The sequence below is a fragment of the Talpa occidentalis genome, unplaced genomic scaffold (assembly GCF_014898055.3).
Source record: "Talpa occidentalis isolate TD23 unplaced genomic scaffold, MPIMG_talOcc4v2.1 talOcc4.12, whole genome shotgun sequence".
NCBI lineage: Eukaryota > Metazoa > Chordata > Mammalia > Eulipotyphla > Talpidae > Talpa > Talpa occidentalis.
Genome location: NW_023601212.1, coordinates 58,856,901 through 58,884,799, shown reverse-complemented (window position 1 = coordinate 58,884,799; position 27,899 = coordinate 58,856,901). Strand labels below are relative to the sequence as shown.

General features: G+C 43.1%; 1 protein-coding gene across 1 annotated transcript in view; it reads right to left on the bottom strand.

Annotated features, from left to right (window-relative positions):
• Positions 1 to 27,899, bottom strand: part of TNR (tenascin R) — a 189,335-nt gene that overhangs the window by 44,522 nt on the left and 116,914 nt on the right. The window contains exons 4-8 of the mRNA XM_037506424.2: positions 24,546 to 24,809; positions 21,051 to 21,166; positions 18,465 to 18,615; positions 10,833 to 11,102; positions 5,404 to 5,589 (exon numbers count right to left, since the gene is read on the bottom strand). Of these exons, the coding sequence (XP_037362321.1) occupies positions 5,404 to 5,589; positions 10,833 to 11,102; positions 18,465 to 18,615; positions 21,051 to 21,166; positions 24,546 to 24,809 (987 nt within the window). The remainder of the gene's footprint in view (positions 1 to 5,403; positions 5,590 to 10,832; positions 11,103 to 18,464; positions 18,616 to 21,050; positions 21,167 to 24,545; positions 24,810 to 27,899) is intronic.

Sequence of the window (27,899 nt, the reverse complement as noted above, 5' to 3'; positions counted from 1 at the left end):
GTCTGGCACTGAGTCTGGTGTTTGTGCCCTGGCACGTAAGCGAGTGCAGACAGCGTGAAGTGAACACCAAGTGCCTTGGTCAGTGCTGATTTGCCAGCTGGACTCCTCCTGGATTCTCTGATTTTTCTCATGGAAAATCCTCCTGTGGACAAGCATGTCTCCTGCCTTTGCACTTTGAGGAACCCACAGTCTCACTGCTAGACCCCCACTGGAGTCCCAATGGGACTCCACTGGGAAATGTGGGAGTTAGCCGGGGACTCCTTTGGAAGTCCTGAAGGTGGTTACTTGAATGACCTATTGATTGCAGATTTTGGCCTTGTGCATTTATGTACATGTGTATATGTCTGCATGTATATGTGTGATGTGTGTGTATGTATTGTGTGTGGTGTAAGTGCATGTTGCGTGCATAAGTTTGCATTGTGTATGTTTATGGTATGTGTGTGATGTGTGTGTGCTGTGTATATGGTATGTGAATGTGGTGTGTGTGAGTGTGCGGTGTGTGACTGTGGTGTATGTGAGTGTGCTTTGTGTGTGGTGGGTGTGTGAGTGAGTGGTGAATTATGTGAGTTATGTGTAACTGGCTATAGGTGTTTGTTTTCTTACAATCTGATACTGTATTATGATATCTGAGGAACCTTCAAGCTCCTGTGTTTCCTAAGCCCTGTTGATGACTTTTCTGATTAGGGGATGTTGACTGGAAATGGAGGTAGTCAGGGGTCAGAGAGCTGCAACCGGTTGGGGAGGGCTATCCGGAGGCCAGGAGGCGGCACCCCCTGGAGAGGGTGAGGATTCCTGATGGCTCCTGGGAGCCTGGGTCAGAGTCCCTGGCTCCCATGGCCTTATGGGCCAGTTTCTTTTCTTTTGCCTGTCTCCTGACCAAGGAGTCTTCAAGCATGGGCTACTGTTCACAAGAGAGAACCGGGCAAGAGAGTGTAGATGGCTGAGGACAATCCCCTCTTTGCTCCTGGCAGAACACTGTAGCCACAGGCCTTTCCAATGACAGGTTAGATGAGTCACCTCAGACACAGGGGCCAGAACAGTGTTTATAAACTGTGTTGATCCCAGGGATCCCAAGGAAGTTTTTTGCCCAACTTCCAGTCAAGGAATGAGAATTTTCTGCCTTTTTCTCCCTTCTAACCCCTCATGCCAGTCACTAGGAATTTTCTATATGGTTTATTGTTTTTTGTTGTTGCCTGGGAAACAGAGCGGAGGTGCCAGTCCCTGGGCTATGCCTCCGGTTTAACCTAGAGCTCCCTTGATGAGCCTGTAAAGTATAGAACACCCGGAGACCCCTTTGGGACCCCAGATATGGTACACAGGCCAAGCAAACATCATCCTGGCTGAAAGGCTGAGCCTAAAAATAGACTTATCATTAAGGACACAGAAGCCACCAGAGCAGGAAAAAAAAATCATTGCAGACACTGGGTCTGTTGTTCAGAAACAAAACCATACTCCAGAGGGAATTTGCTGGGCAATGCCCAGAGAGAATAATGGAAAAGAAATGTTTGGTATTTTGTGGCCCAGCCTGGCCTCTGCATTACAAAGGGTGAAGTATGTTGAGGGGGAAACCAGGAGGGCCTCCCTTGCTGTGAGCCTTCTGCTTGACTCAGAGACCCAGGGAGGCAGGAGGGCCTGATTCCACAGCAAAGGAGACCAGTAATGGCTGCCAAGACAAGGGCTTCTGAAGGGAGTAACAGATACATGTGCATAGGAGTTTAAAGGTTCAGAATCAATGAGAATAAAGGAGGTGTGAACGTGGATGAGGGAAAGACAGGGTTGTCAGGGATCCATGTGTGAACTTTGTGGGGATTAAAAAGAATAAAAGATCACTAGACAAAGAATCAAAACAAATGATCTAAATAAAACAAAAAGAAACATTTAGACTGTAAGACCAAATTAGTGGTTCCCGGAAGGGAGGAGGGGGTAGGTAAATCCGGTGAAAGGGGTCAATTGTTTGATGAAGGATGAAATTAGGCTTTCAGTGGTGAACTTAATACAGTCTGTACAGATGTGGATTTATAAGGCTGCCCACCGGAAACCTATATAATGTTATAAAACCAGTGTTACTTCCATAAAAAATCTTCAAAACCAATACAGAAAACAATAAAAGGTCAAATGCTATTGAATGTTCACTATGTGCTAGCCTGCATACTAAGTGCTTCTATATATGCAGATACATAAGATTTCATTTTATCCTCACAGCCACTTTAGGAGACTGACATGATGTTCTCAAACCAGGAAGCTGAAGCACAGGAAATTGAAAAATTTGCCCAAGGACGCACATCAATGAAATTGGGCTCTAACCCACGTGGGAGACTTCAGAAGTCATGCTCTAAATGACTGCTCCTCATCCATTAATGCACAACAAATTCCCAGGGTGGGAGACCTTCTAAAATATAGGCTCTAATTGGTAGAACTTGGGGTGGGAAGAGAGAGGGAGCTAAATTCTCCAGAGGTGATGGGTGCCCTTGAGACTGTCCCCGCAGCCCGCTTTGAGAAGCCAGTATCTCCACTCTGCTTTACAAATTGCCAGAGGTTTCCCTGCATCATCCATTAGCTCACAGACCTGTTTCTCTTCCTCCTTGTTCATCAGCATCAGAGGCCACGTGAGGCTATATGAGAAGCACTGCTTATTAAATACATGCTCTTAGGATGATGCTATGAGAGAAGCAGCATCTTTCCTCTTTTACAGAGGAGGAAGAGGCAGAGGCTTAGGTTAGAAATGTTGTCAGGGCCTCCCTGGTGGCACAACAGGTTGAGCGCAGCACAGGTTGTCTGCAGCCTCTACAGTGCGCGTTCGATTCCCGGCCAGCCAGGGAGATACCCACGTGGCACGGCAGACCTCTCCTGTCTTGCCCACTGCTCCCCTCAGCATTGCTTTTGGTCCATCTGCCTGTTCTTCTCACCACTCTGTCTCTGGTGAATTCTCTCACACTTCCATGCATCTGGCCTGTACCCCAGTTCTTGTATAAATAAAGTTTGTCAGTTGTCAGATCACACAGGACGTGACCACACTTGGATCCAGAGTCCAAAATTCTGGTTCTTAACATAGTCCAAGAGCAAAGCATTCTCTGCATGAACACAGGTCTTGAAAACTGAAAATTTCCCTTCAGCATCCAAGTTGGGGAGAGAGGGAGAAAGCACAACTATGCAGAGCTAGGATCAGACTTCTCCCTCTCTGCCTTCCCACATTCCTGGTCTTTCTTTCTCCCCCACCCCAGACACCGCAGGGAGACAGCCAACAGTCCTGGTAATTTGCATCTCAGCAAGTACAGGCATACTTGATTTCCTTACATGCCTACAATCTCTTCTTAAATCACATAAAATTATTTGCCTTTATAAATCTCCCCAGCAGTGAGCTCCTTGGGATAATTATGTGTAATATATATTTATGATTATGCTTCGTAAGCGCAACTCTACCAAAAAAAGGCGACTTATCTAAGCCCACTCCTCAATAATAATTTTCCCGTTTCTTACAAGCTGCAGCATTTAACTTTTGACTGTCACTTACATTTTATTTCTTTAATCAAAGCAGCCAGGGAAGGACTTGAAACTGCCTTTGAGTCACAATTTAATTTTTGTGAACTTGGGTTTTTCAAACTCGCTCAGCCTCAGTTTTCTTATCCTTATGACGGGGATTCTAACATCTCTTATGCTGGTCGTGATGAAGATAAATATGTGAAGGTGCCTAGAACTAGGCAGATGATCAATGAATGTAGAATTTTCTTCTTTTCCTAGTAGTGAGCAATAATAACTAGGATTTTACTGGGTTCGTCTCCATCTCTCTAATGATTTCACGGCATATTCTCCATCCAAGCAACTAGCCATCATCTTTGTAAATTGCTAATTGCCAAATCAGCCTGCGGCTCCAGGCAGGGATGGGCTGCGTTTAGAATCAGTTCCCTGCTGTCTCATTTGAGTTTTTTGTTTAGCTTAATTTTTGTGAATATCTCCAGCTCTCTGCAAAGGCCCTTACGCCAGCTGGTCTGATCCTGCTATGTTTAATTCACCCCCATTAACCTGCTTGGTCAGCATATCTTTCCATCTCCTTGCTGTGTTTTTAGGAGTGTGTCTGTCTGGAAAAAGCATTTATTATATTTACTTTAACTGGCCTCATTTGGCAAGGTGGACTGGGACTTCAGTTTAGGAGGAAAACAGCTTTGATGATACTGCCCTTGTTTACTGTATGCACTCTTCGCTGTGTAGCCCTTGTCTGCTAAGATGGCAAATGATTTCTTACAGGAAGCCAAGACCTAAGTTAAACAAAGTCTTTGTGAGCTCGTTGGCATCTCCTGTTGCTGCTTTGCAGTCTCCTTCATCTGAAAACCCTGCATTTTTAGCCATCTACTCTTCAGTGAAGTCCAGCAGGTAGATTTTCTTGGAGGGTTGTGTCTGGAATCCAAGGAAGAGCAGTGGCTGGGTTCCACATCTTCATGGGGACAAGGAGTGTTTCCAAGCCAATATCAAGGTGACCCAGGGCACCCTCTTCATCTGTACCACCATCCTCTCTCCCTTTGCCTCCTGTACAGCCCCTGCTGACCAATCTCCTGCCTCTAGCCTCGCTGTTTCATTAATCCATCCTCCATCCATCCATTCACCCTTCCACCCATCCATCCATCCATTGCTTATCTAGGACTTAGTAAGTTCTAGACACTGGGCTGGGCACTGGGAACTGAATAATGAACAATAACAACCATGGTTCACCTTTCACAAGAACTTTAGATCTAAAGTAGAGATTGACTATCAAATAATTACCCCATGAGTGTGGAATAATAACTTGAGGGTGCTGAGGTGAGGAGTTACCAGTGAAATGAGCCTGCATGATCTGATCTGGCCTGGACCCCAGACAGTCTCTCTGAGAAGTGATAAGTAAACTGACACAGCTCAGTGGAGAGGTGTGGGAGAGCATTCTAGGTAGAGGGAACAGCATGTGCCATACCTGATGGCAGGCACAGCTGGCAGATGCAGATATGGGGGCCTAGAGCACAGGCCATCCTAGGGCATTTGGAAGGGAGCAGGAACTGGAGGGATAGCAGGAAAGATCAGGCAGGGCAGTATGGGCTACCAGAAAGATTGGGGGTTCAATCTCAGGAACAATGGGAAGTCCCTGGAATATATGCATACTGGAACAGCACCCTAAGAAATGCACTTTGAGAAATCAATAATGGTCTGAAGAGATTAGAAGGGACAGGGAGCATGTGGGGAGGTTATTGCAGCAGTAAAGATGTGGTGGTAGCTTAGATCGGGTGATGGTCATATGGTTAGAACTTACTTGACAGGCATCAAGAGATGAAATCAGTGGGATCTGGTGATGGTTGGATATGGAGTGGGTAGACTGGGCAGAGAACTGCAAAGCCATGGACTCAGGAAACAATGGGCCCCAGGGAGCCAGGGCTCACTCACCTGTGAGGGTGGCTCTGGTAGTGGGGCCCATGTTCTTGGGGACCAGTAGCTCATGGTACTGCTCACCCGCCAGGGTGCTGTACACCACCTTGTACTCCTGAGCCTCTGCTTCACTGTTATCCCATTCAAGGTCAAGGCTGGTGGCTGTGCGGGAACCAACTCGCAGGTTCTTAGGGGCGTCAATCTCTAAAAAGAGAGACATTACCAGCATCACATGGGTTAATAGACACATTTGATCTTTAACAATCTTTGGGGTGAGTCCACACTTCCTGACCTTCTCCCTCAGGTTTAGTGAACCTCAGAGCTGCCCTTCAACCTCTGACCTGCCTACTTAGCCATGATCAATGGCATGGGCAGGGTGGAGAGTTTTTCTTGGGATTTAATTATCAGTACCCTATATGCTTCCCCATTTCCATTCACAAGCTCCACTGTTGTTCTAGAAATTTAAAAGCAAACCAGTTAGTATCACAAGTGTTGCACAGCTGTAGACTAAGTAAGGGAAACTGTTATAGGAGAAAATTAGAGGTGATGTAAAGTGATTAAGAGGGAATAGAGTAATATCAGATTTGACGTCCAACCAGAAAGAAGATGGTTGATTGCGAAATTTTGAAGGATAAATTATCTTCTCCTGGATTTACCAGCACAGAAACTTCTGAAAGGCCTGCAACTTAGAAAATTAAATATATATATATATATATATTATATACTTAATTAAGCTGATATAGGGGAAAGAATATAACCTTAATTTGATCCTAGATCTGCCTTTGACTGTAATGGGAACACACGCATGTCTTTTCTCCTTAGTGGGACTTGATAGCCACATCAGTCAAATGAGCTAATAAAACTGACATTTTCAGGATTTGTAAAGATTAAACAATAGAGGTGAAGTGAGCAGCATGGTGCCTGGAGGAGGAATGGCAACACAAGACCCTAGACTGGCTTCCTGTGGTCTCCAGAACTCTTTCTAAGTCCCAGCAACATGTTGCCCCCAATGCTTGTTTTCTCAAGCTCCAAGGATTCCGATGTAATGAGAAGAACACTGGCATTGGGGTCTCCCCCAATCCTGGGAAGGCCCATCCTCTCTCGCTCTACTGTCCATTTCCTTGAGCTTATTTGGGCAGAAACAATATAAACAATTGGCAAGGGGAATAAGGTGCTGTCCTGAAAATTGCCACTTAAGAGGTTCTAACTAGGTTTTGTCTGAGACTTGAATTAGACTTCTAGTGGACCAGCCATTTGATCTGAGAAAATCTCTCCCAGTCTCTTAATTTGTAAATGCCAGCAAGTAATATCCTCCAATTGTTCTTTCCAAAGATGAGGATTCTGTGAATCAATCCGAGTGCAGCTGCTTTGGAGTGAGAAGTGTTTTGTTTAGCGATGTAAATTGGGTGAATCTTTTAGCAGATTTATGTCTCTGCAGCTTAATTTTCTGAGAAACATTTCCTTACTCAGTGTGGGTTTCACATGCCGGATGCTGTGCGTTCTTGACTGTGTCTTTGCTGTGTGTGTTATTCTCTAGCAGTTGGGTGGAGAGAGGAGCTTGGGTAGAGAGGCATGTGGGAGGCACATCCTGAACTGTGCCTCCCCAAAACGCATGGTGGAGGAGAGACTGGGCGGAGGACTGGCCTGGTCTTGGGGTGTGTGGCCTGAATGGAACTGGAGACCAAAGGAATTGGGGCTTGGAGTCAAGTTCTGTCCTATATCTACTTACTTTCTTCATGGCTAAAAGTCCCCAACCATAATAAATACAGTTTCTGTTTTTCCCTTTTTTGCTCTTAAGTTCTGTACCCATGGGTTAGGGGACAGAGTTTTCACTGAAGGGAACAGATACTTCCAGTGTCAATGATACTGAGAGATGTCAACCCTAGAATGAGGAGGGTTCTGGGTGGAGTGAAATGGTTCACTCTCTTTGGGTCTTAAAGCCTGACCTCTGCACTTTAGGGCACCCCTATAGGTGAAGAACATGTCAGTCATCCAGGGGCAATGCAAGGACAGATATCCCCCCCTCTGGAATGTTACTCACAGGACTTGGGATCTTGTCTGTCTTTTTTTTATACATTAGCCTCAGTGCCCAGGAAACTGCCTGGCACTGAGGAGGTGTGTTCAATAGGTACATGTGAGGTATCTGAATAAATACAGTCACTTCTCTGCTTTGTCTACCTCCTCAAAACTTTACAAAAATCATGTTAAATATTCCAGGTGTAGGGCTTTGAACATGCTGAGATGAGGGCACTGGGAAAAGAAGAGCTTCAACTGAGGGTTGCTGGGCTCAGCTGGCATGGCAAGTGCCATGAGGTTGAAGAATCTAATAAAGAATCCCAGAGTGGAATTACTGATAAGCAGGCCAGGGATCCACAGCTGTGACTGGAGTCTTCTTAGATATTTCCTGGGGCTGCTATAGCAAAGTACCACAGACAGGATGGTGTATTAATAGAAATGTATTATATCATGGACTAGAAATCTGAGATCAAGGCGTTGGCAGGGCTGCTTCCTTCTGAGGGCCACAAGGGAGAATCTGTTCTTGCCTCTCTCTCTGGTAGTGTGTTGGCAATCTTCAGTGTCCTTGGCTGGTAGAAGCATCACCTCCATCTCTTCTCTCATCTTGACAAGGCATTCCAGGTACGTGCGTGCATGTGTGTATTTCCAAATTTCTCCTTTTTATAAGGACAGTTATATTGGCTTAGGGCCCGCCCTAATGATCTCATCTTAATTTGATTGTCTGCAAAGATTTTATGTCCAAATAAGGATACATACACAAAAACTGGTGGCTAAGACATCTTTTTAGGAGAACAAACTCACAATAGCATCTAGGAGAGGTCTGAGATGGTCAGATTGATGCTGTAGCCTCTGGTAGACCGAATGGCCTGTGGGCTGAGTTGGGTGCTTCCATGGGCACCCAACTTTTTCTCCAGGGGAGAGAAAAAGTCTCAGGAATTCCTCAGTGAGGGCAGCTGAAGCAGAAACTGCTGCAGGCAGAGGGTTTCACGTCTGACCTCTGCTTTCCTTGGGCCGGTTTCTCTGAAACCCGTGCTTTCCTTTTCCAGAGCATCTCTAAGACCCAGGCCAGTATGCACCTCACCACGAAGGCAGAAAATCTCTGTTTTAATTGCCTGTGCAATTAGTGTGTGCCTAGTGTCGAAACCATCACCTGGAAAAGCACTTTGGCTAATTTGAATTTAAGTGGAGGGCTGCAATGACTACTGCGAGGGCCTGGGCACCCTCTCCTCATGTAACCAGGAACCCTCCAGCCCTGGGCCTTGAGAATTTGTCTGCAAAACTATTGGCATCTCCCCACCCCATGCCCCCCTCACCCCCCAGGAGCAGAGGGGAGGGGGTTGGAGATGCCTGCCGTGTTGAGAAGGCAGCTGCCTAACAGCTGTCAATCCACCAGGCACCCGGAAACAGAGAATCACGCAGCAGTGAGCTGAAACTCTGAGGGGGGTGGGGGAGTTTCTAGGAGCAGATTGTAATTGTCTTGATTGGAATTTTCCTGGGCCACGAGCCAATCCTGCTGCCATCTCGTCGACCTAAACATAAAGCATTTGCTTTTCATCATGTGGCTCGAGAGCTCTTTTCTCCTTTTCTGCCTCTTCAAACTCCTTATCTGAGTACAGCACAAAGAAAGCACTTTTCAAACAAAAACTATCTTGAACAAATGAAGGTATCATGGCCACAGGAGATACCCCCAACCTGAGCAGGTGTTGTTGTGGGGTGTGGGGGCTGGGCGACAACTGGTTGACCTTGAATTCATTGGGAAGGGGTGTTTGTGAGGTCCCTCCTCATGCTTGGCCCTGGGCAGTTGTGAGAGAAGGGAAGAGAAATGTGAAGAATTTAGTTCCTTTTTTAAAGTTGTGTACTCAGTCACTGGGGATGCCAAGACGTGTTCAGTTAAAAAAAAAAATCTGACTAGCGATACCCCTGGGTGGAGTGCAGTCTAACACGGGGCCTGGAAGAAAACCCAGGAGAATCTTTTTCAGAATCAAAAAAAAAATCTCTCTTTCAGATACTGTCTGCTCCATTTTATCAGTCTACACTTGCTCCCTTTTAGCAAGGGACGCTTCCTCCACCCCATAACCATGTTCCCTTTTGCACAGAGTCCTGGCCTCTCTTTCTTACTCTGGCCAAGATGGATCTACCTCAGGGGGAGCTTTGTGGCAGGGCTTGGGCATTGCCTTCCTTTTCCCTCTCATGGGAGCTGATGGGCCCAGGAATTAGGCCAGTATTGTGAGTCCTAATCTGCGAAACCCCACCACAAGGGGGACTTACCCAGGTCCCCTTGGTCTCAGCCCCTTGCAAGCCCTTCTAACTCTACACTAATCTGCATGCTCCAATCTAGGGAATATTTTGGCCTCCACCTGTCTTATTCTTTGCTTATTTATCTATTGATTTTAAACACAGGTGGAGGATAGGGGTGTTAAGGAGCACAGCTCTTTATTGTGCCTTCTTGAAGCCCTTCATTCGGCCCATCCCATCCCATAACAGGCTTTTATTCTATAACGCAGGGCAGGATGCTTGAATTTATGATTCTTCATCTACTTTACCCCATCAGATGATGTTGGTTCTTAGATCTTACAGGTGCTAGCAGTTTCCTTTGTTCCTGGGGCAATTTAGAGTTGATAGATGCGTTCCTTGATACGTGACCTCCCCAAGGCAGAGAGGCTAGGACAAAGTCTAGAGCAGAGAATTCACTATGTGATCACAGCCTCCAAAATGAATGTGCCAGGAAGCCTGTCTTTGGATGGTGCCTGTCTTATTTGTCCACTTGCTGGCCAGCCGGGTGGTCACTGAGAGAGTTGGGGAGGAGGTCTCCCTGAGGACTGACTGCTTAAGGAAGGAGTGTGGGTGGTCAGCAACATTTATATGGGCTTTCTTTGGCTTATTCTCTGCAGAGTCAGACTAACATTAGCTTCCGCTCAACCCCACAAATGCAGGATTAGTCACAGAAACTTAGGCGGAAGATTTGCTTCCAGTTGTACAGGTTGGGTTTCAAACAATTCCATGGGGCGCCATCTTGGTGATGTAGTCATTGTGGATTCAGAGAATCATTGCAACAGTTTCCAGAAAATGTCAGTCAAGTATCTTGAGAAAGGGACACCTTTCCTGAACTTTTACAAAATTGCCATCTGGGCCTGCTTAAATGTTTTCAAGACCAACTTTTCATTTTATAGATGAGAAACCTGAGATCCATATATGGCTGGTAACAAGTGGGACAGGAGCCTTATCCTAAGAACAGTGCACTTCCTTCCGCTACCCTGTTATGTCCCCTTTTGTGGAGGCCTGAAACCTCTGGCTTCCTTCCTGCAGTGTCTGAGATAAAATGGATTCCCAAGCAACATCCTTTTACTCTCTCCGTTCTCCTCTTATCATGATGATGCTACCCTCCCTCCTCATGCTCTCCTTCCCCTTTCCCCAAACAGGGTTGGACTTACCTGTTGTAAATTGGGTGGTGGTGGGCTCACTCTCGTTGGTTCCACGTACAGCACTGACCCACACCTGGTACTGGGAGCCTGGTCGCAGGGCCTGCACTGAGTACTGGCTCAGGGGAGGCTGCAGTCGGAAGGTGGTCTTCCCACCTTCCCCACCCACCAAGCCATACTTCAAGAGAATGAAGTCGACTTTGGCTCTAGGGGGTGTCCACTCTACGAAGGCCACAGTGTCGGAGACATCTCGAACCAGGACCTGCGTGGGCCCGTCAATGACTGGATGAGAGGATCACACAGGAAAGAAAGTCTGAGAGATGAGCATTGGACATCCTCTCCCCTCCTCCCTGGTTGGTCAAAGCAGGGGGTAGTGGGGGAAGGGGATGCAAAAATTTGTCATTCTCAAATATGTCTTTGACAAAATGTTGCTCTATTTCATAGGAGAGGCTCTGAAGACTGGTTGAAGGTTTCTTTGGGAAAGAGATTTACAGGTGAACTTCCTCAAAGGTGTGTACCAGGAAGACCTAACTTCTTAGCCCTTTTCAATGGAGAAGGCAGAACCTAAGTCTGGTATCTTTGTCTACTGTGCCTTTCCTGCTAACCTCCTTAACTGACCTTCTCTTTCTCTCCTCTTCCCCTGCACCCCAAAGTCCTCCTGTCTTAGCTAAGCTATTTAAGATGGTGTCTGAAGTCATGTAAGTAACTCAGTCATGCTGGGTCTCTCCCACTTATACAGGAGTTATACATGGTATTATTCAACCTCTTTTTGACTTTGTCTTATCAACCTATCTGCTTGTTTGATTATTTACCAGGCTAGAAAAACCCAGAAGGGTAAGAGTTGATATCTTTTGTCCCCAACATAGGTATTATTGTCCCCTTTCACAGTTGGGGAAAATAACACATAGTAAGATGAGATTTCTTTCCTGAGGATACAGAGTTTGGCAATAAGATGGTGATACTACAATGTAGTTCCCCCAAATTCTGCCCTAATTCCCCTCTCACCAGGTTGTGGCTTTTAGTGCTGGCATTTCCCAATTTAGGCAGGTGATGGCCACTTAAATGACTTGAAAGAGCTAACACTGAATCTATCTGGAGGTCACGTGGACAGTGAACTGAGAACATCTGGTGTGTGGCCTGAGACTTCTAACGTAGTTGCCAAAGAGTTCATTGTGAATGTCCAAGAGATGTCCCTGTTCAGCCACACAAACAACTAAGTCAAACATTTGCTAAGATAGTACCCACACACAATATACACTTGTATTCATGGACATGAAAATACCTTCTAGGGATACTCCTCAGCATAAAAAGAAACTGTTTCGTAAGAGTCTCTTGTAGCTATTTTGCCCCCAGCTGTTCTGGCATATTCCTGAGCCAGAGGGGAAGTATGGTCACACACAGGCCCTCAGAGTTCTCTAACATGTGTCTCTGGTGTGTCCTGGCCTCTGGCTCTGCCACTGAGGGGATGCCATTGTGGAATGGCACTATCCTAGCAAAGCTGGTTGGTTACCAAAAAGGCCTACAATCCATGGCTCCAGCATTCACCTAAGGTCCTATTCATATTAATAAGTTGATGGAGTTGGGCAGGGAAAGGTGAGGGAATGTAGAAGATAAATAGAAAAAAGTCATAGTGAAAAGAACAGAAAATGATGCTCTCAACTTGTCATGGTATGTCTGCATCACCAGCATGGCCTTCTGTGAACTACCCAGCACCTTCTAAGAGAGTAGACACAGCAACTGTGTTTGCATTTATTTATGTGGCTATACCCTTCTGAAGGGGGTTGATGGTTTTTAACACTAATATTCCTCAGTGAATTGGAGTCGGAACCAGAGACTCTGGTTAGCTGGTTTCAGGCCATGGAGAGCCAGGACTGGTGGGGCCAATTTTCTACCTTATTGAGAGAGGGGAGAAGAGAAGGAAAGAGAAGAGAATATACAGAGAGAAATAGAAATGAGTAAATATATGGAACTCCTAGAAAGATAATGAGAGTTAACTTGATTCCTGGCTTTCCATTTTCTGGTTCAAGTCTTTCATGAGACCCAGATGTATTTCTGGCCCTGGGGCTTCCATTAGACATCCTATGACCTTCCAGCAAATTCTCCTTTTGCTTCAGCTATTTTAAATACATTGTTTTTATTTGTTACCAGAGTCTTGACAAAGACTTGATTTTTTTAACCAACCCACATTGGATTACCTCTATTCTGTCTCCACAAAGGAGTGCATCCCTCAAGACTGAGGATACTCAGGTTGGCTGGTTGGCCTTGAATTTCTAAATTTCTCAGGTTGGGTTTTTCCTTAGGTATCTCACTATCTTTCTGATTCCGGCCTAATCCTGTTTTCTGTTAAGCAAATTAGGATTTTTGGTCTAGCACTAGCCAGCAACTTTGGTGCCAGACAACTTTGGTGCCAACCAGTTTGGAGTTGAAATGAAGTTACATTTTCCATACTTGGGGTAATGAGATTTAACAGAACACATCCAAGTATATTCAGCATGTAGTACTTAGTGGTTCTAGAAAACCCCCAGTTTAACATGTTTAATCTAATTTAACAATGAAATGGGGGAAGTGGTCACTTTGCTGTGTAAGCATAAAGCCTGAGACATAGTAGAGTGTCAGTAGATGACTGTTGAGTAAATGAAATGAATAGGTGATCCTCTGCTTCTGGGAGAAAGAAGAGGAAGCATTGCTATGAACTAGAGTTTCTTAGGAAAAATAAAATGCCTCAGACACTCAAATGACCATGCAAGGCTTTTGTCCTTCAACTCTTTAAAACCCAGTCATAGGGAATTGACCATATGAGCACTTGGTTGTGAAGCACAGAGGCTCTGGCTGCAGGAGGTCTTGTAATTTACATTCCCAAATGACTTGCCTGGGGGAAGCAGCCTGAATACCTGATGGGGACTCAGCTTTGCAGGAAAGGGTTGGTGTAGGTCAGACCTTAGCAGAAGGAAAATAATGAAATAATCATTTTCTAAAAAAAATGGACGGGGTTGGGAGCCAGCTGTCTTTTCTGGAACCACCCTTGGAGTCTGTCCTTCTATGGGTCACTTGGTAATGATGTTCTAATTCCAGTCCAGGAGGTACCAGTATGCTTGCAGCTTTGGCTCTAACTTCTAAACAAACACAGTCCTACTTAACAAAAATACAGTCCTAACAAAAACAAAAAACAAAAACACAGTCCTACTCAACTAAAATACACGCTTTCTTTCCATCTCTTCATGACTGTGTATTTAAGGCCAAAATATTAACTAGGACATATTTCTTAATTGAAAAAAAATTCTGCCTAGATTAACCACAAATTTCTAGATGAGCTTTTCATTTTAATCTTAAAGAACTTCCAAACTAAAAAAAATGTTGCAAATGTCATAACAATATGGTTTTGTAGCCGGATCCCCTCCACTTTGCAATAACAAAATATCCCCTAGACAAAAAAATTAGGAATAAGTGAAATTAAACTCTAACCATACTTATCTTTCTTTCCCATACCCTCTGTTTATGATTAACTATTAACTAGCTTCACCTGCATTCCTGTGAACTTGGAAAATTGTGTTACATCCCTAGCAAAATTCTCTGTATCCCTCTGGGGTTGATCATGATATCAGAAACAAACATCTGCTGATTGCTGAGAAAACCCCCTGCTGGCAAAGTCACACATCTCACTCCTATCCCCCTAGACTGCCAGGCACCTCCTTGGACCTGGAGATATGAAGCCCTGACGCCCCTCACTTTCCTTCCTCCTTGTGTAATCCCAACCCATTCGGAGAGCTGTTTTTTTTTTTTTTTTTTTTTGGCGGGGGGGGGGGGGGGGGGGTTGGGGATGGGTTCCTATTCTGCAGCCTCCCTTCATGGCCATCTCAAACAAACTCCTCTGTGCAAAGACATTTCTTATAGTTTTGCTTTCTGAGCACAGACGAAGAGACCCAATTTGGTTGTTTACAGTTTGAGTACAAGACTAAGTCTATCTTCTCTAAGTTCCCTCAGTACATTGAGGAAAACATACCACAGCTGTAATGTCCTCTACCCTTATAAGAACCATCTCCTCCTCGTCTTCTAGTTGTTTGATTTTGACTAGTGCTTTTAATATATCAAATCACAGGAATGACTTGGGGACTCTGCTTTTAAAATATCAAATCACAGGAATGACTTGGGGACTCTGGAACATTCCACATCAGAAGAGGACAACCTGCAAGTGTTGGCATCAAATGTTGAAAGACAAGCCTTCCCAAGGTGTCCCAAGCAGGTTTTTTCCAATGTGTCACCTTTGCTTGTAGAGTGAAGGTCAATTAAGCCCCCTTGGGCTTCAAGAGAAACTGTTCTACTACTTTAAAGAATGAAGATTACCCAGGGTCATTTCTACTACTCAGCTTTATATCAGAGAAGTCTACTGTAAGGCAAGACAAACATCTCCAGCATCTGCTTTTGTCCTATGAGTCACCTTCCCCTCATCATGTGAGATTCCTTCTTCTCTCCAAGAAACCCCAGACCCCTATCCCATTCATTAGCTCAGAAATGAAAATCCTCAGCCTGTCTCGTTTATTAAAAAAAATTAATGTCATCTCTATACACAGGTAATTACATTTATTCTTTTTTTGGCTATTAATCTGTGTGCTGTTAATATGTTTGCTTGACCAGCCTGAGAAGAACCTAGAGAGAAAAAGGGAATTTTTCTTCTGAACCCCTCCAATGTCAATTCTTCAAGTTCCAGCATAACTGTTGGGAACAGAACTATGGGAAACTGGCCATTGGTATTGGGAGAGAGTCCTACACAGTGCTTTTAGGTTTCATTGTTAGGGAGTTTCTTCTAAAACATATCTGGATAAAAACAGTGACTTTACAGCCTTTTGGGGGAAGGTTGAGGGGATATAACACTCTTTTTTTAAAATAATAAAGGATTGATCACAAAAATCTGCAAAGAGCTGATGAGACTCAACAACAACAAAGAAAATAATCCAGTCAAAAAATGGGCAGAAGAGCTCAAAAGAAACTTCTCTGAAGAGGAAATGCAAATGGCCAACAGGCATATGAAAAAATGTTCAACATCACTTGCAATCAGGGAAATGCAAATCAAAACTACCATGAGATACCATTTTACACCAGTGAGAATGGCACATATTAAAAAAAACTAGCAACAACAAATGTTGGCGAGGTTGTGGAGAAAAAGGAACTCTTCTGCACAGTTGGTGGGAGTGCAAACTGGTCCAACCACTATGGAGAGCTGTGTGGAGATTTCTGGACCTACTAAACATAGAGCTTCCATATGATCCAGCAATTCCACTCCTAGGTATTTACCCAGAAACATCAATTCCAAAGAACACTTGCACCCCTATGTTTATAGCAGCACTATTTACAATAGCTAAGCTTTGGAAACAGCCCAAATGCCCAAAAATAGATGACTGGATCAAGAAGATGTGGTACATATATATCATGGAATATTACTCAGCATTCAAAAAAGATAAACACATGCAATTTGCAGCAACATGGATGGTGCTGGAAGGGATCATGCTCAGCGAAATAAGCCAGAAAGAAAAAGAAAAATACCGGATGGTCTCACTCATAGCAGGAATCTAGAAAACTTAAATAAGGGACCAGGAAAATGAATAACTATAAGAAAGTGAAAATCAGAATCAACAAAAAACTATGAACCAGAGACACTTTTGTGGGGGTGGGTGGAGGGAGGGGAGGGATTGGGGTCAAAATGGGGGGTTGAAATTGTATGGGAAATATAAAAATAAAATTTATTATAAAAAAAATAGAATGAGATCTTAGATGACTGTACACAATATTAAGTAGATACAAGAGGAGTTCTCGTGGTTGGAAGGTGTGTATTGATTTAGGGGCCTGAATCTCCATCCTTGCTTTGAGACATGAATCCTAGTGCCTGAATAGAACATAACCTGATGCCATAATAATCATAAACTGAAGTTTGCTAGACTAATCATAATCTTAGCACCTGATGCTATTTAGTTTGGATTTAATTAGAAAATCTGAATGAATCAAACTAAGCCATAAACATGGCCTCATGACGGTGTTATGTTTCCATTTTCTGTTTGACTTGTGTCCTTTGTCCTGGACTCATGGTACTTCTCATAGGCGTCAAATTTCCTTTTAAAACCGTACTGGTATTCACTTATCTCGGTTTCTGGAACTGTAACTGTGAGGAACCTCTGAACTCCCATTATTCCATCAGTAAGAATAGGGCCAGAATGTGATACCAGATGCTCTTTCTAACTTTGGAGAAATTCTTGGTGAAGGCACACATGCAGACATCAGACTTGCTACTTTACACCATTAAAGCTGAACATCCTTTGCTGGCTAAAGCAGCAACAAGGTGAAACATAACACAGTTAATGAATCAAATCTGGAAATATAAAAAACCTGGCATGAGATGAACTATCAGGATGAAATAATAATTAATTAAATTGTCGCCATATTCTACCATGCTTACACAGAAGTAGAAATCATCTGATCTGGAAAGAGAGATCAGGGACCCAACCCTCACTTAGTGGTTTTGAATGATTTGTTTCCTACTGCTTTCATTTTTAAGTGTGTTCTCTGAGTAAATGTGTACACATGAGGTATTGGACAATCACTGTCATTGACACAATGCTAATCACTTTGTTCGTTATCTAATATAACCCTCATATCAACTGAACAAAGGTATTATTGTTTATCTTTGTGAAGCTGAGGTGTTCATGAGGTTTTTATCCTGCTTCTGCTTATCTTGCAAGAACAGCAGGGTGGGTTTGCCACAATGAGACAAAAAAAAATCCCTATTCTACTCATTTTAAACAAGAAGGGAAAAAAACCCTGATTTTCCATAAGCTGAAAAGTTGTGTTTCAGAGCATAGGCCCAGGTGAGTGTTCTCTGTCTTTCCTTGTACTGAAAATAGCCTTACTTGCCTCACTCATGGATGGATGGACACTATTCAGCAGTGAGAGTCACTCTGTTGCTGTTGCGGGCCCAAATTTGATTTACACCATGATTTAGCAGAAATCAACCAATCAGATGCATTTTCTATATTTGTTCTTCAGCCCCATAAATACTGCCCAAAGTGCAGTACTCAGGAGACAGATTTCAGAGCCTCACCTCCAGTCTCCTGCCAGGTGACCTCGCACTAAACTCTTTATTTCTCAAAAGCAGGTGGCATGGTTTGTTTGTGTATTCATTTATTCATTTATTTTTGTTTGTTTATTTGTGTGTGTATGTATGTATGTATGCTCCTCTTTGCCACCTGGTAACAGACCCACATTTGGCAACAGTTGCAAAATGGATTGAGGTTTGGAAAGGGTTAGATGACTGTCTCCAAATCTCCAATAGGTAAGCATGAGACAGCTTGCAGGCTCCAAAGCTCAAGATACTAGGTGATGCTAAGTGAGCTCTCTTAAGGAGTAAAAGCAGAAGGAATACACTGGGAATCTTAGCAAAGAGTTTCCCCCGTAGACTACCCACCCAGATTTCTGTGCTTACAGGATAAGCAATAAGAAAGTTGCTCAGCTAGGCATCTGATAGAGGTACTCCATCTCAAGGGATCAGAATTGTTCTTCAGTCTGAGAAAATTCTAGCTCTTCTGTGTTTTTTACTTCTTAGGTGAACTGCAGGGGCCCAGTGTGTAACTGCAGGGGAGAAGAGTTGGGTGCACTCACCAGTGGACACGCTGGCTGAGGTTGGGGGGCTCCGGGCTTGCTCTTTCAGAGCGACCACATTGACAATGTATTCCTCTCCAGGCTTCAGTCCTGTCTGGTTGAAGGATGTAACATCACTGGGGAGCTGAGCAATTACTCCTCCTTCATTGTTCTGGAGGGCGGGAGGAAGGGAGAAGCAGAGACAGCAAAAGAGAAATCACTGGGGGAGAAATCTGGTGGGGCAGCATCTCTTCCCTCCACACTGACAGTTGAGTGTCTGGGTCCACGAATGACTCCCAGCAAATGCAGTGAGAACCCCACCACTCTCTGGGGACTCGGCAAATGGAGAACTGATTTTCAAGAACATTTCCTTGGCCTCTCCTGTGTTTACTAAGTTTTCCAATAAAAATTAATCATGAGGTGATGCAGATTGGCTCTTGTCAAAGATTAAGTGTTTGATGGTTTATGATTAACATCCATCAGAGTTTTTGGACATTTATCATCATGAACATGCTCTTGCTTATTTAGAAAAACAGAGTTATGTGTGTATGTGTGTGAACATCTTTATGTATCACACATATTTCTTTTTTTTAAGATTTATTTATTTATACAAGAACTGGGGTACAGGTCAGAAGTGCGGGAGGGTGAGAGAATTCACCAGAGACAGAGCGGGGAACAGAACAGGCAGATTGACCGAAATACACTGCTAAGGGGAGCACGGGTGAGGCAGGAGAGGTCTGCTGCGCCATATGGGTTTCTCCCTGGCCAGCAGGGAATCGAACCGGTGCTGTAGAGGCTGCAGACAACTTCACAGCACTGCGCTCAACCGCTGCACCACTGGGGAGGCCCTGTATCACACATATTTCAATCTAAGACATTCCAGGTTTGTAATGGGCCCAAGCTATTGTTTTTCTATATCTAGAGTTTCTCATGGTATTACAATGGGTGCAAATCTATCAATGTCTTGTTTCCCCTTCACCCAGGGGAGTAAGGAGTCTACATACAGCCAACTATGATATGCAAAGAAAAGAAAAAAAGAAACATGAAACAAAGAATTATGTAAAAGAGAAAGAAAAGAGACAAATCAGTGGAAGAGGAATCGAGAAAGACCAATCTGATGACATTCCAGGATTTATTCCCTGTCTATTAATACATTTTCTCTGTGGTCCCTGAATTGGAGGAGGCAAGAGGGTTCTTTAATGGAGCTGCCCTTCTTTTCTATTCTCTGATCTTTGTTCGTGTCACCCAGAGCACCTGTATGTAATTCATAACCATGCTCTTATAATTCAGTGTGACAGAGGCTCCCAGTGACCTCATCCTAGAGATCACAGTTACTCTATGTGGCCATATGCTTGACCAGCCCTTCTCTCCTCTTTAGAGTTTTACAGAGAGGCTGCAAAACAGGCAAAGCTGACATGATTTTTTTTTTCTGCTTAAGTGCTGGTGCCTTGAATTGCTCTACCCCATTGTAAACTCAGTTGCTTGCCACACTTACTGGCCATTTCAATGCAGAGAAGACATATAATGAAATATTTATATAGAATATCTTCAGATTTATTTAGCTTTCCATGGTATAACTATTTTCCCATAAGAGAGGAAGCATCATGGGTAAGTGGACAGAACCCTGCAATAGGAAGTGGACACTGAGCATCTTGCTTTAAGCCTGCCATCAACTCACTGTCTGCTGTCATTTTAGTTTGCTGAGTCTTAGTCTCTGTAATCTAAACAAACTAGATAGATATAAAATGAAGGTGTCGTACTCTGAACTTGAAGGTTCATGCCTCTAAGAATTTTGAAGTAGCAGAATGGGAAAATCAGTCTTATTACCAAAAATGTGCCATCTGTCATTAAGTCTGAAAAATGACTGAATGATGGAAAAAGTGCTTTTGATGTTGAAAGATGAAGACAGGGGTGAGGAGTATGATGAGCGTGAGTGGTATAGTTGGGACAATATCCTAGGGTGAACAAATTCTGGAAAATCAGAAATAGGTAGACACCTCTGGCAACATGGAAAAGTTAGTTTTAGGATAAATAGAAAATTCTGTTTTAAAGAATAGAAACGAATCTTATGACTTTTAAATTCAATGACTAATAACATAATTGTTTAAAGAAAAATTTTCTCAATTGATTGGTTATAAAAAGGGTTTTTTTTTTGGGTTACATCTCTAACCTTCAGAGATAGAAGCCACACAAGTCAACTTTAGAGCATCTGTCTGCACAGAATAAAGCTCTGGCTGACTGTAGTGGATCCAGCTTGGCTTTTCTTATATCTTAAAGAGAAGCCCCACCTTTTTGAAAGTCTGGTTTCAGACTCACTAAAATCATAGTTTGCTAAGCCTTAAAGCTTTCTGAGCAGACAGCTGGGCCTGAAAGCTGCTTCCTGCATCCTCTTGTCACCTAAAGTCAGGGTGCTAGCCTCGGGTTGCTTGTTCATCAGTCCTTACTCCACTTTTGTAAAGGAAACGCCCTACAGCCCAGACATCCACACAAGGCCCCTCTGTGTCCTGTATGGCGTGGAGGGAGACACTGGGTCAAATCTTTGCTGCTTCTGATTGAGGGTATGGATATTCCATGTAAGGCCATTCAGCAGCCCGACAGGTCCATTACCTTTGGAATGAAGCTGATCTCCCAGCCATCGAAGGAGAAGGAGAAGGGTTCCCACTGCACCTCCACGGTGGTTTCTGTGATCGTCTTGAATCGTAGCCCTTGAGGAGTGGAGAGATCTGGAACACAGCAAGTGGGGGACGCGTCACGGCTATGCCTGGCAGGGACAGAGAGCATCATCTAACTTTGTCTGGTTGCACGCCCTCTGTGCTGCAGGTGTGGTGGGCATTCCTGACTCCATTACAAGCACAGCCGGTCCCACACCTTTTACCCTGGTGCTCAATATCAGTGAATACAAGAATGGACTTGACATCAACTAGATACATTTTATACTTTCTATGACCTTGTAGGTTAATGTTAAAATCTGAAAGTCACACTTTCCTCTCCTTTCCAGTGTGGCAAATGTTGGCATTTACTATAACACCTTTGCCAGAGAGCATGGGCACTGATTCTAGAAGGTTGAAGGGTTCCCAGGAGGCAATATAATGGTTACCATCAGTATTCCCATTTCACGCCTGGGCAAAGGGAGGCCTGGGGAGAGCTGGCCAAAGATGGGGCACAAACCAACTTAAGAATATAAACAAGAATGCTTTTCTTGACCATCTGATTCATTTTCAGTGTATATTGTTTGGCTCAACACACTAAGTCCAAGATGAATTTTCCATTTCACGTGCACAAGCCAAGCCAAAGCATACACAGAGAACAGAAGCAGATACTGGGATTTCACTTTCATTTTCCTCGCTCCTCTTCTTCAGTTACCCCTTCATTACTTCTCTCTTTTCTCCCTGACTCACCTTTGTCTCCCTTATCTTGTTTTTCTTTCTCTCTTTATCTTCGCTTTTTTCTATCCCTCATGTACACACATGAGTATGTGTGTGTGCGTGCACACACACACGCACACACACACACACACACACACACACACACACACACAAGCATGCACAGGTTTAGTGAGGTGGAAGAATGCTTGTTCAAATGGAGTTCCAATTACCAGCCCTAAAAAATGACAGTACGGCTTTTCTCAGTTCTCCAGGGAGCCTGCTCCCATTTTAGCTTTGCCTCTCCTGGGACGTTCCCATTGGAAGCTGACAGATTCTCACCCTTCCCATTTGGAAGTTTCCTCATGCTTCTTGGTTGAAAGGCAGGGCCGAAGGCATGTCAGGTGAGTATACATGATTTTGTCCTTGTCACCTGGGAGCTTGCCTGAGGGGATGCCCTGAATTGGCATAAGTCACACCCCAGGAGATGGGCACCTCATGCCTGCCTGTGCACGCGGATCAGAGAGGAGACGCTTGGGAGCCAGGCCAGGCACTGCCCTGGTGACTCATTCCGGAGCACGGCGGGAAAGCAGCAGATGGTGACCTGCCTCGCTACACAATTGCAAATATTTAAAACTGGTTCTCAGGCACCAGAGGAATTAAAAAAAAAAGGTCAAATACAAACAGAGATAATTATAGGCACATTAAGAGAGTCAACATAAATTAATTATATGCATTATATAATTATATCTATAATTATAATTATAAAATAATTATAATATTGAGGAATCCAGTATCATAACAGGAGTTTTGTCACCTGAAAAACAAGGGGACAACATGATTTCTATAATGTTTTTCTCTCTACCTGTATCTATTCTTGGATCTTTCAAAATTCGGTTCAAGTCCAACGGTCCCCGTGAACTTTTCAAGGCCAACTCTTCCCAGGTTGATCTCCCCCTTTTCTAAACTTTCATGGCATTTGTTACCCAAATACTAGTTATTTAGACCGACAGAAAATGGGCTCGAATCTCTTATTCCATACTTGGTGATGAGTCCCAATTACCGACCTAGGGACTTATGTTTCATGGTCGCATCTTGTTCCGGTTTCCTTTCACTGCTAAAATATCTATGGTTATAAAAAAAAAAGAAAATCTTGCACTTCATCACTGGCTCCTGGCACAGAGCACCTAAAATCTTGTATTCTCCAGAATGACAGAGTATCTTTTATATGATTCTGAGATAACTGACGGCTGGGGTGGCCTAGATAGCTGGTGTCTAGAAAGACCAAGGCGTGACTGGAGGGCTGGAATTTTCAGACCCACCCCCAACCGCCAGAGAGGGGAAAGGGGCTGGGGATTGAGTGAATCCAGGGAGGCCAGGGATTTAGTCAATTGTGCCTACAAATGAAGCCTCCACCCTAAACTCTGAATATGGAGTTTGGAAAACTTCCAGACGAACACATGGAGGTTCTGGGAGAAAGCATGAGTCCTACTGGAACCCCGCCCCCATATTTTACCCTATACTTCTCTTCCGTTTGACTGTTCCTGACCTATATCCTTTATCATAAACTGGTAATGGTAAGTAAAGCGATTTTCTAAGTTCTATGTATAGTTCAAAGGAGTGATCAGACCTGAGGAGGGAGTTGTTGGAGTCCCTTGAATTTACAGGCTGTCAGTCAGAAGAGCCTGTGACCATCTGGGACTTGTGACTGACATCTGCAGTGGGAGCGGTCCTGGGAGACTGAGTCCTTAACCTGTGGATCTGACTAACTCCAAGTTGATAGAATCACAATTAAATTGAATTGTAGGTCACCCAGCTGGTGTCTGAAGCTTGTTGAAGTGGCGCTGGCAAAGATGCTTTAAGATTTCAGAAGTGTATAAAGAGAAAAAAAATCACGCCTTCCTATCTCCTTATTCCACTCTCTGGCATAGTCAATGTTAATAATTTGTACGCAATCTTTAACATTTTTTCTATGCTTAAATAAACATTTAAAATACAGGTGCACACTTATAAGAGTGTTCTCCTGTTACTAATAGAAAAAAAAAAAAAACCTTTTCGTGGAGAGTACTTTAGCTTGCTCTCTGTCTCTATCTCTGTCTCAATTTCTCTCTGTCTCAATCTCTCTCTCTCTCTCTCTCACTTGCTTCCCAGTGAATCTTTCTGAATTCCTCCTAGAGCCTCAACTTTTGTAATCAAAATGGACCTTCAAGGTGTTTTGCTAAACAAAACACCATGAAGGAATTATGCCATCTCTTTATGAGAAGTGGAAAAAAGTGGGTGTTGTCGGTTGCGGTTTTGAATAAGAGCCCCCCTCACTCTGCTATCCTTGTACCATCTGCAACATATATATCACTTAACACTTGCTTATTCTACGTCCTGTTTCATGTATCCTGGTTTTAAACTCTAACTAGATTCAAAGGCTGTTGAAGTTTTATACTTCCCTTGACTTCTAATCAGACTCCAACTTATAACAAGTCAGAACTCAATAATTAAAGTACTTTTTGTCCTTTCGGCTCTATAATTTATGGGAACTGTCTGAATTTGGAAAATTTTAATCAAAAGTGCCTTTTTAATGATGTACCCTTTCCCAAGTGGGTCACCTCAGAAACCAGTCCCCTCAAAATCAATGATTACTGCAGGCATCCCCGAAGAATTAAGAAAAGACACGACTATCATGAATGCCCATGAGCTCATGTAGGAGAAAAGAAAAATGAAGCAGGATGGGTAAATGGGTACGTACGAGTGGCCACCTTGGCAGTGATGGGAAGGCTGAGGATGTTGCTAATGACAGCATAGACGCTGATGTTGTAGGTGAGACCTGGCTCCAGCTCCGTGATGGTGACACCAGTCCAATCTCCAGGCACCCGCTGCTGGAGCTGGAGGCCCCCCAGGGCCGTTGGCTGGTAAGAGATCACATATTCCGTCACTGCCATCGGCCCGTCCCATTCCAGCTCAATGGACCTGTCGCTGATACCAGCCACTCGCAAGTCCTCTGGAGGGGCAACTACCAGGAGGCAATACACAGACAGCGTGAGCTCAGAGGATTGCCTTCCCCATCCTCGACTCAACTTTCTCACTTACATCTCACCCACATTCCCTGTCTCTGTTCTGGTTGTCTTGATGGCTGTGCATGATCTACCACTGCCCTTGTTTTTCCTGTGCCCAGTACTCCCCTCTCCCTAGGGCCATGAGTTAATGGTGGGTGATGCCAGCTTCTACTGGCTTGTAGATGTTGATAGTCAGATTTCTGAAAATTGTCAACTTTTCGGGAATTTGTAAGAGAGTTGTTAAATATGACCATTATTAAAGATAAAAATCTATAAAACTTACAGTTAAGTACATTATGTATTTTTAAAGAAGTAATAAAAACCCAATAGTCATCATTTTCAAATTATTTCCCTACATTTTACTATTATCCATGCCTCTAAGATAATTTACATGTTGTGTCTCTGGTAGGAGTGCTACATAATTGTCTTCTATTGCACATCTATTTCCAGCTCCATCTTTAGTACATCATGTTGGTAGTTTGAAATGGGTCACAAAGGGAGAATTTACACCATGGAAATTGGCAAATTCTAAAAATCAGAGCTTTTAATTTTTTCCCCATGAAGAACCATTTGTTAGATATTTAACAGCGTAATGCTGGCCAAAAATCTACATAGTTTAGTAAATTATTGTCACCATGTTATCCCAGGAGCCAACATACGATTTAGTAAGTGGAAATAATAGCTATTCTTAGTTATCTTGCAAAATATCAGCCAAAACAGTAAGTTCTTGATACCATGGATTGATGAAGACATCCAGTAACCCTTTATTACAGTATCTTCCCCTTTAAAATAAGACTACATTTTGAAAGAAATAGAACTTATGTTAAGCTAATTTCTGTTTGTCTTGATCGTGGGGATGATGATAATGGTGTACTTTTGAGGGTTTTGTTTTTATTTCTTGTTCTACTTCACAAAGAATCACCAAAGAGTAAACCTCATTGAAATAGTCCTTCATATATGTCTCCCTTGGGAAGTGAAGAGTCAGCAGTCATGAGGATATTAAATAATTGAACCTTTAAGAACAATCAAGAGGCTAACTCTAGTGTGCCTGTAATTGGATCTGCCCATAGATTAGATCAAATATCAGGCCACTATTTAAATGACCATAATTAACTTACAAGTTTATATGTGGTAGAGATTTTATTTAGTTAAAGAGTTATCATTGTTTTTACATTTCTCCTTTAAGTTCTCTCACTCTTTTACTTTTACAACAGCTTAGGACTGAGCTAGCTGCTTTTTATAGGACCCTTAAGTGGTCCCTGTTGTTCACCTTGACAGCAGTGGAAATGGGGAGCCCTTTAACTGACCCCAGGCTCGTGGGATGGAGATTTGAAACATGCATTTGAAATGTTGGATATTTTCTTTGATTGCTACTCATTGCATAAAATAATCTAGATAGCAAGCTTCCTCTTATTGAAAATGACAAATGATAGCCAAAAATGAAAAATGAAAAATTTCTTAAAATTCACAAAACTAAATTAGTGTAAATGAAACTTACATAATTAAACATTCAAGTGATAATTCATATCATTTCTAATTCTTGAATTATTAAAGCTTTCAACAGCACTAAGATCTTTGGGAATTCCTGCACTGTATAATGCCTCAGAATGACTCCTGGACCAAGGGAAGAGGAATTGTTATATAGAACTGGTCAGTATTTTGCACGTATTGACATTTATTGTGCATCAAGCCCAATACTAAACACTCCTACATGGGTTATCTCATTTCATCCTCTCATTGACACTATGGGGTGGATATTATTATTATCTACATTTTATACTTAAGGAAACAGAATTACACAGTTTGTAAACATAGAAGCTAGAAGTTGAGCCTAGGCAAGGTAACTTTAGAACCTCCTAACCAATATAGAACAACACATTATATTTACATAGCACTTCTTAGTCTATCCGACATCTTCAGATACACCATCTAATGAGAATTTTAAAAATCTTTTAACAGCAGCTTTATCAGTAGCTCAGATAGACATAGTAACCCCAACTTTGTAAATGGAGAAACTGGATTCTAGGTCAAGAAACTGGTCAAAAGTCAGGGAGATGGGCCATAACAGATCTGATTTTCAAACCCAAATCTTCTACACTTAATGTCCTCACCCCTGTAATTTGTAGGACAGGTTATGCATAGCACTTGATACCCTCTTTTACCTATGTGCAACTCCTCCCACTCACCCTTCCCTCCCTCCGCCCCCACCAAAGTAAACCACATTAGAGAATAATCCAGACTATCTTTAGGATGTGAATTCCAGACTGGTGCTGATCCTAGAAAGAAATTTACTTTGAAAAAGACTCTAGCACCTGCCCATTAGATTCTAAGATTCTTATGTGGGATTTCTCCTGTCTTAGTAAGGGACACAGCTGTTCCATTTTTCAAGCCACCAACAACTCTTAGGACATTTGAGACAAGTTAATATATCCCTTTCTTCAGTTCCTTCTTCCAGAAAATAAAGTGGATAATAAAAATGGAGGATGATCCAAGCAGAACATGAGACTGATGGCAAACACTGCCTTCACTTCTGACTGAGAATTTAACAATGGTATCCTTGGTGGTGGAATTCCTCTTGGGAGTGGTGACCAGTGGGAGAGACCAGCACGACTTGCCCTGTAACTTAGTAGTAGCTGTGTCCATTGGTGTCAGTAATTGTTATGGAATTAAATGATATTGAACTATAATAAAGCAACTATTAAAGAGCCATATCCCTTGAATTAATGCGTTTTGGGTAAGTGCAAGGTATTCTGAGTCTTTCTTTGGGGTTCCAAATTTGAAACTTAGGGAAGAGCACATAGTTAAAAAAGAAATAATCCATGACTGGAGAATTAAGATTGACCACATGCAATGATGCCGTGCTGTTTACTTTTTAGAACTTGCGTCAATTTTGTACATATGTGGTGAGAACAGTTTGAATTCTTCTCATGAAGTGTCTTGCTCCAAGGAGTGAGTGATTTCAGGCGCCAGAGATGGACTGGCTGCAGGCTTTGTTGATGAATCGCCACAAGTCTGACCGAAGTCCAGGCGGTGACTTACTGGATCAT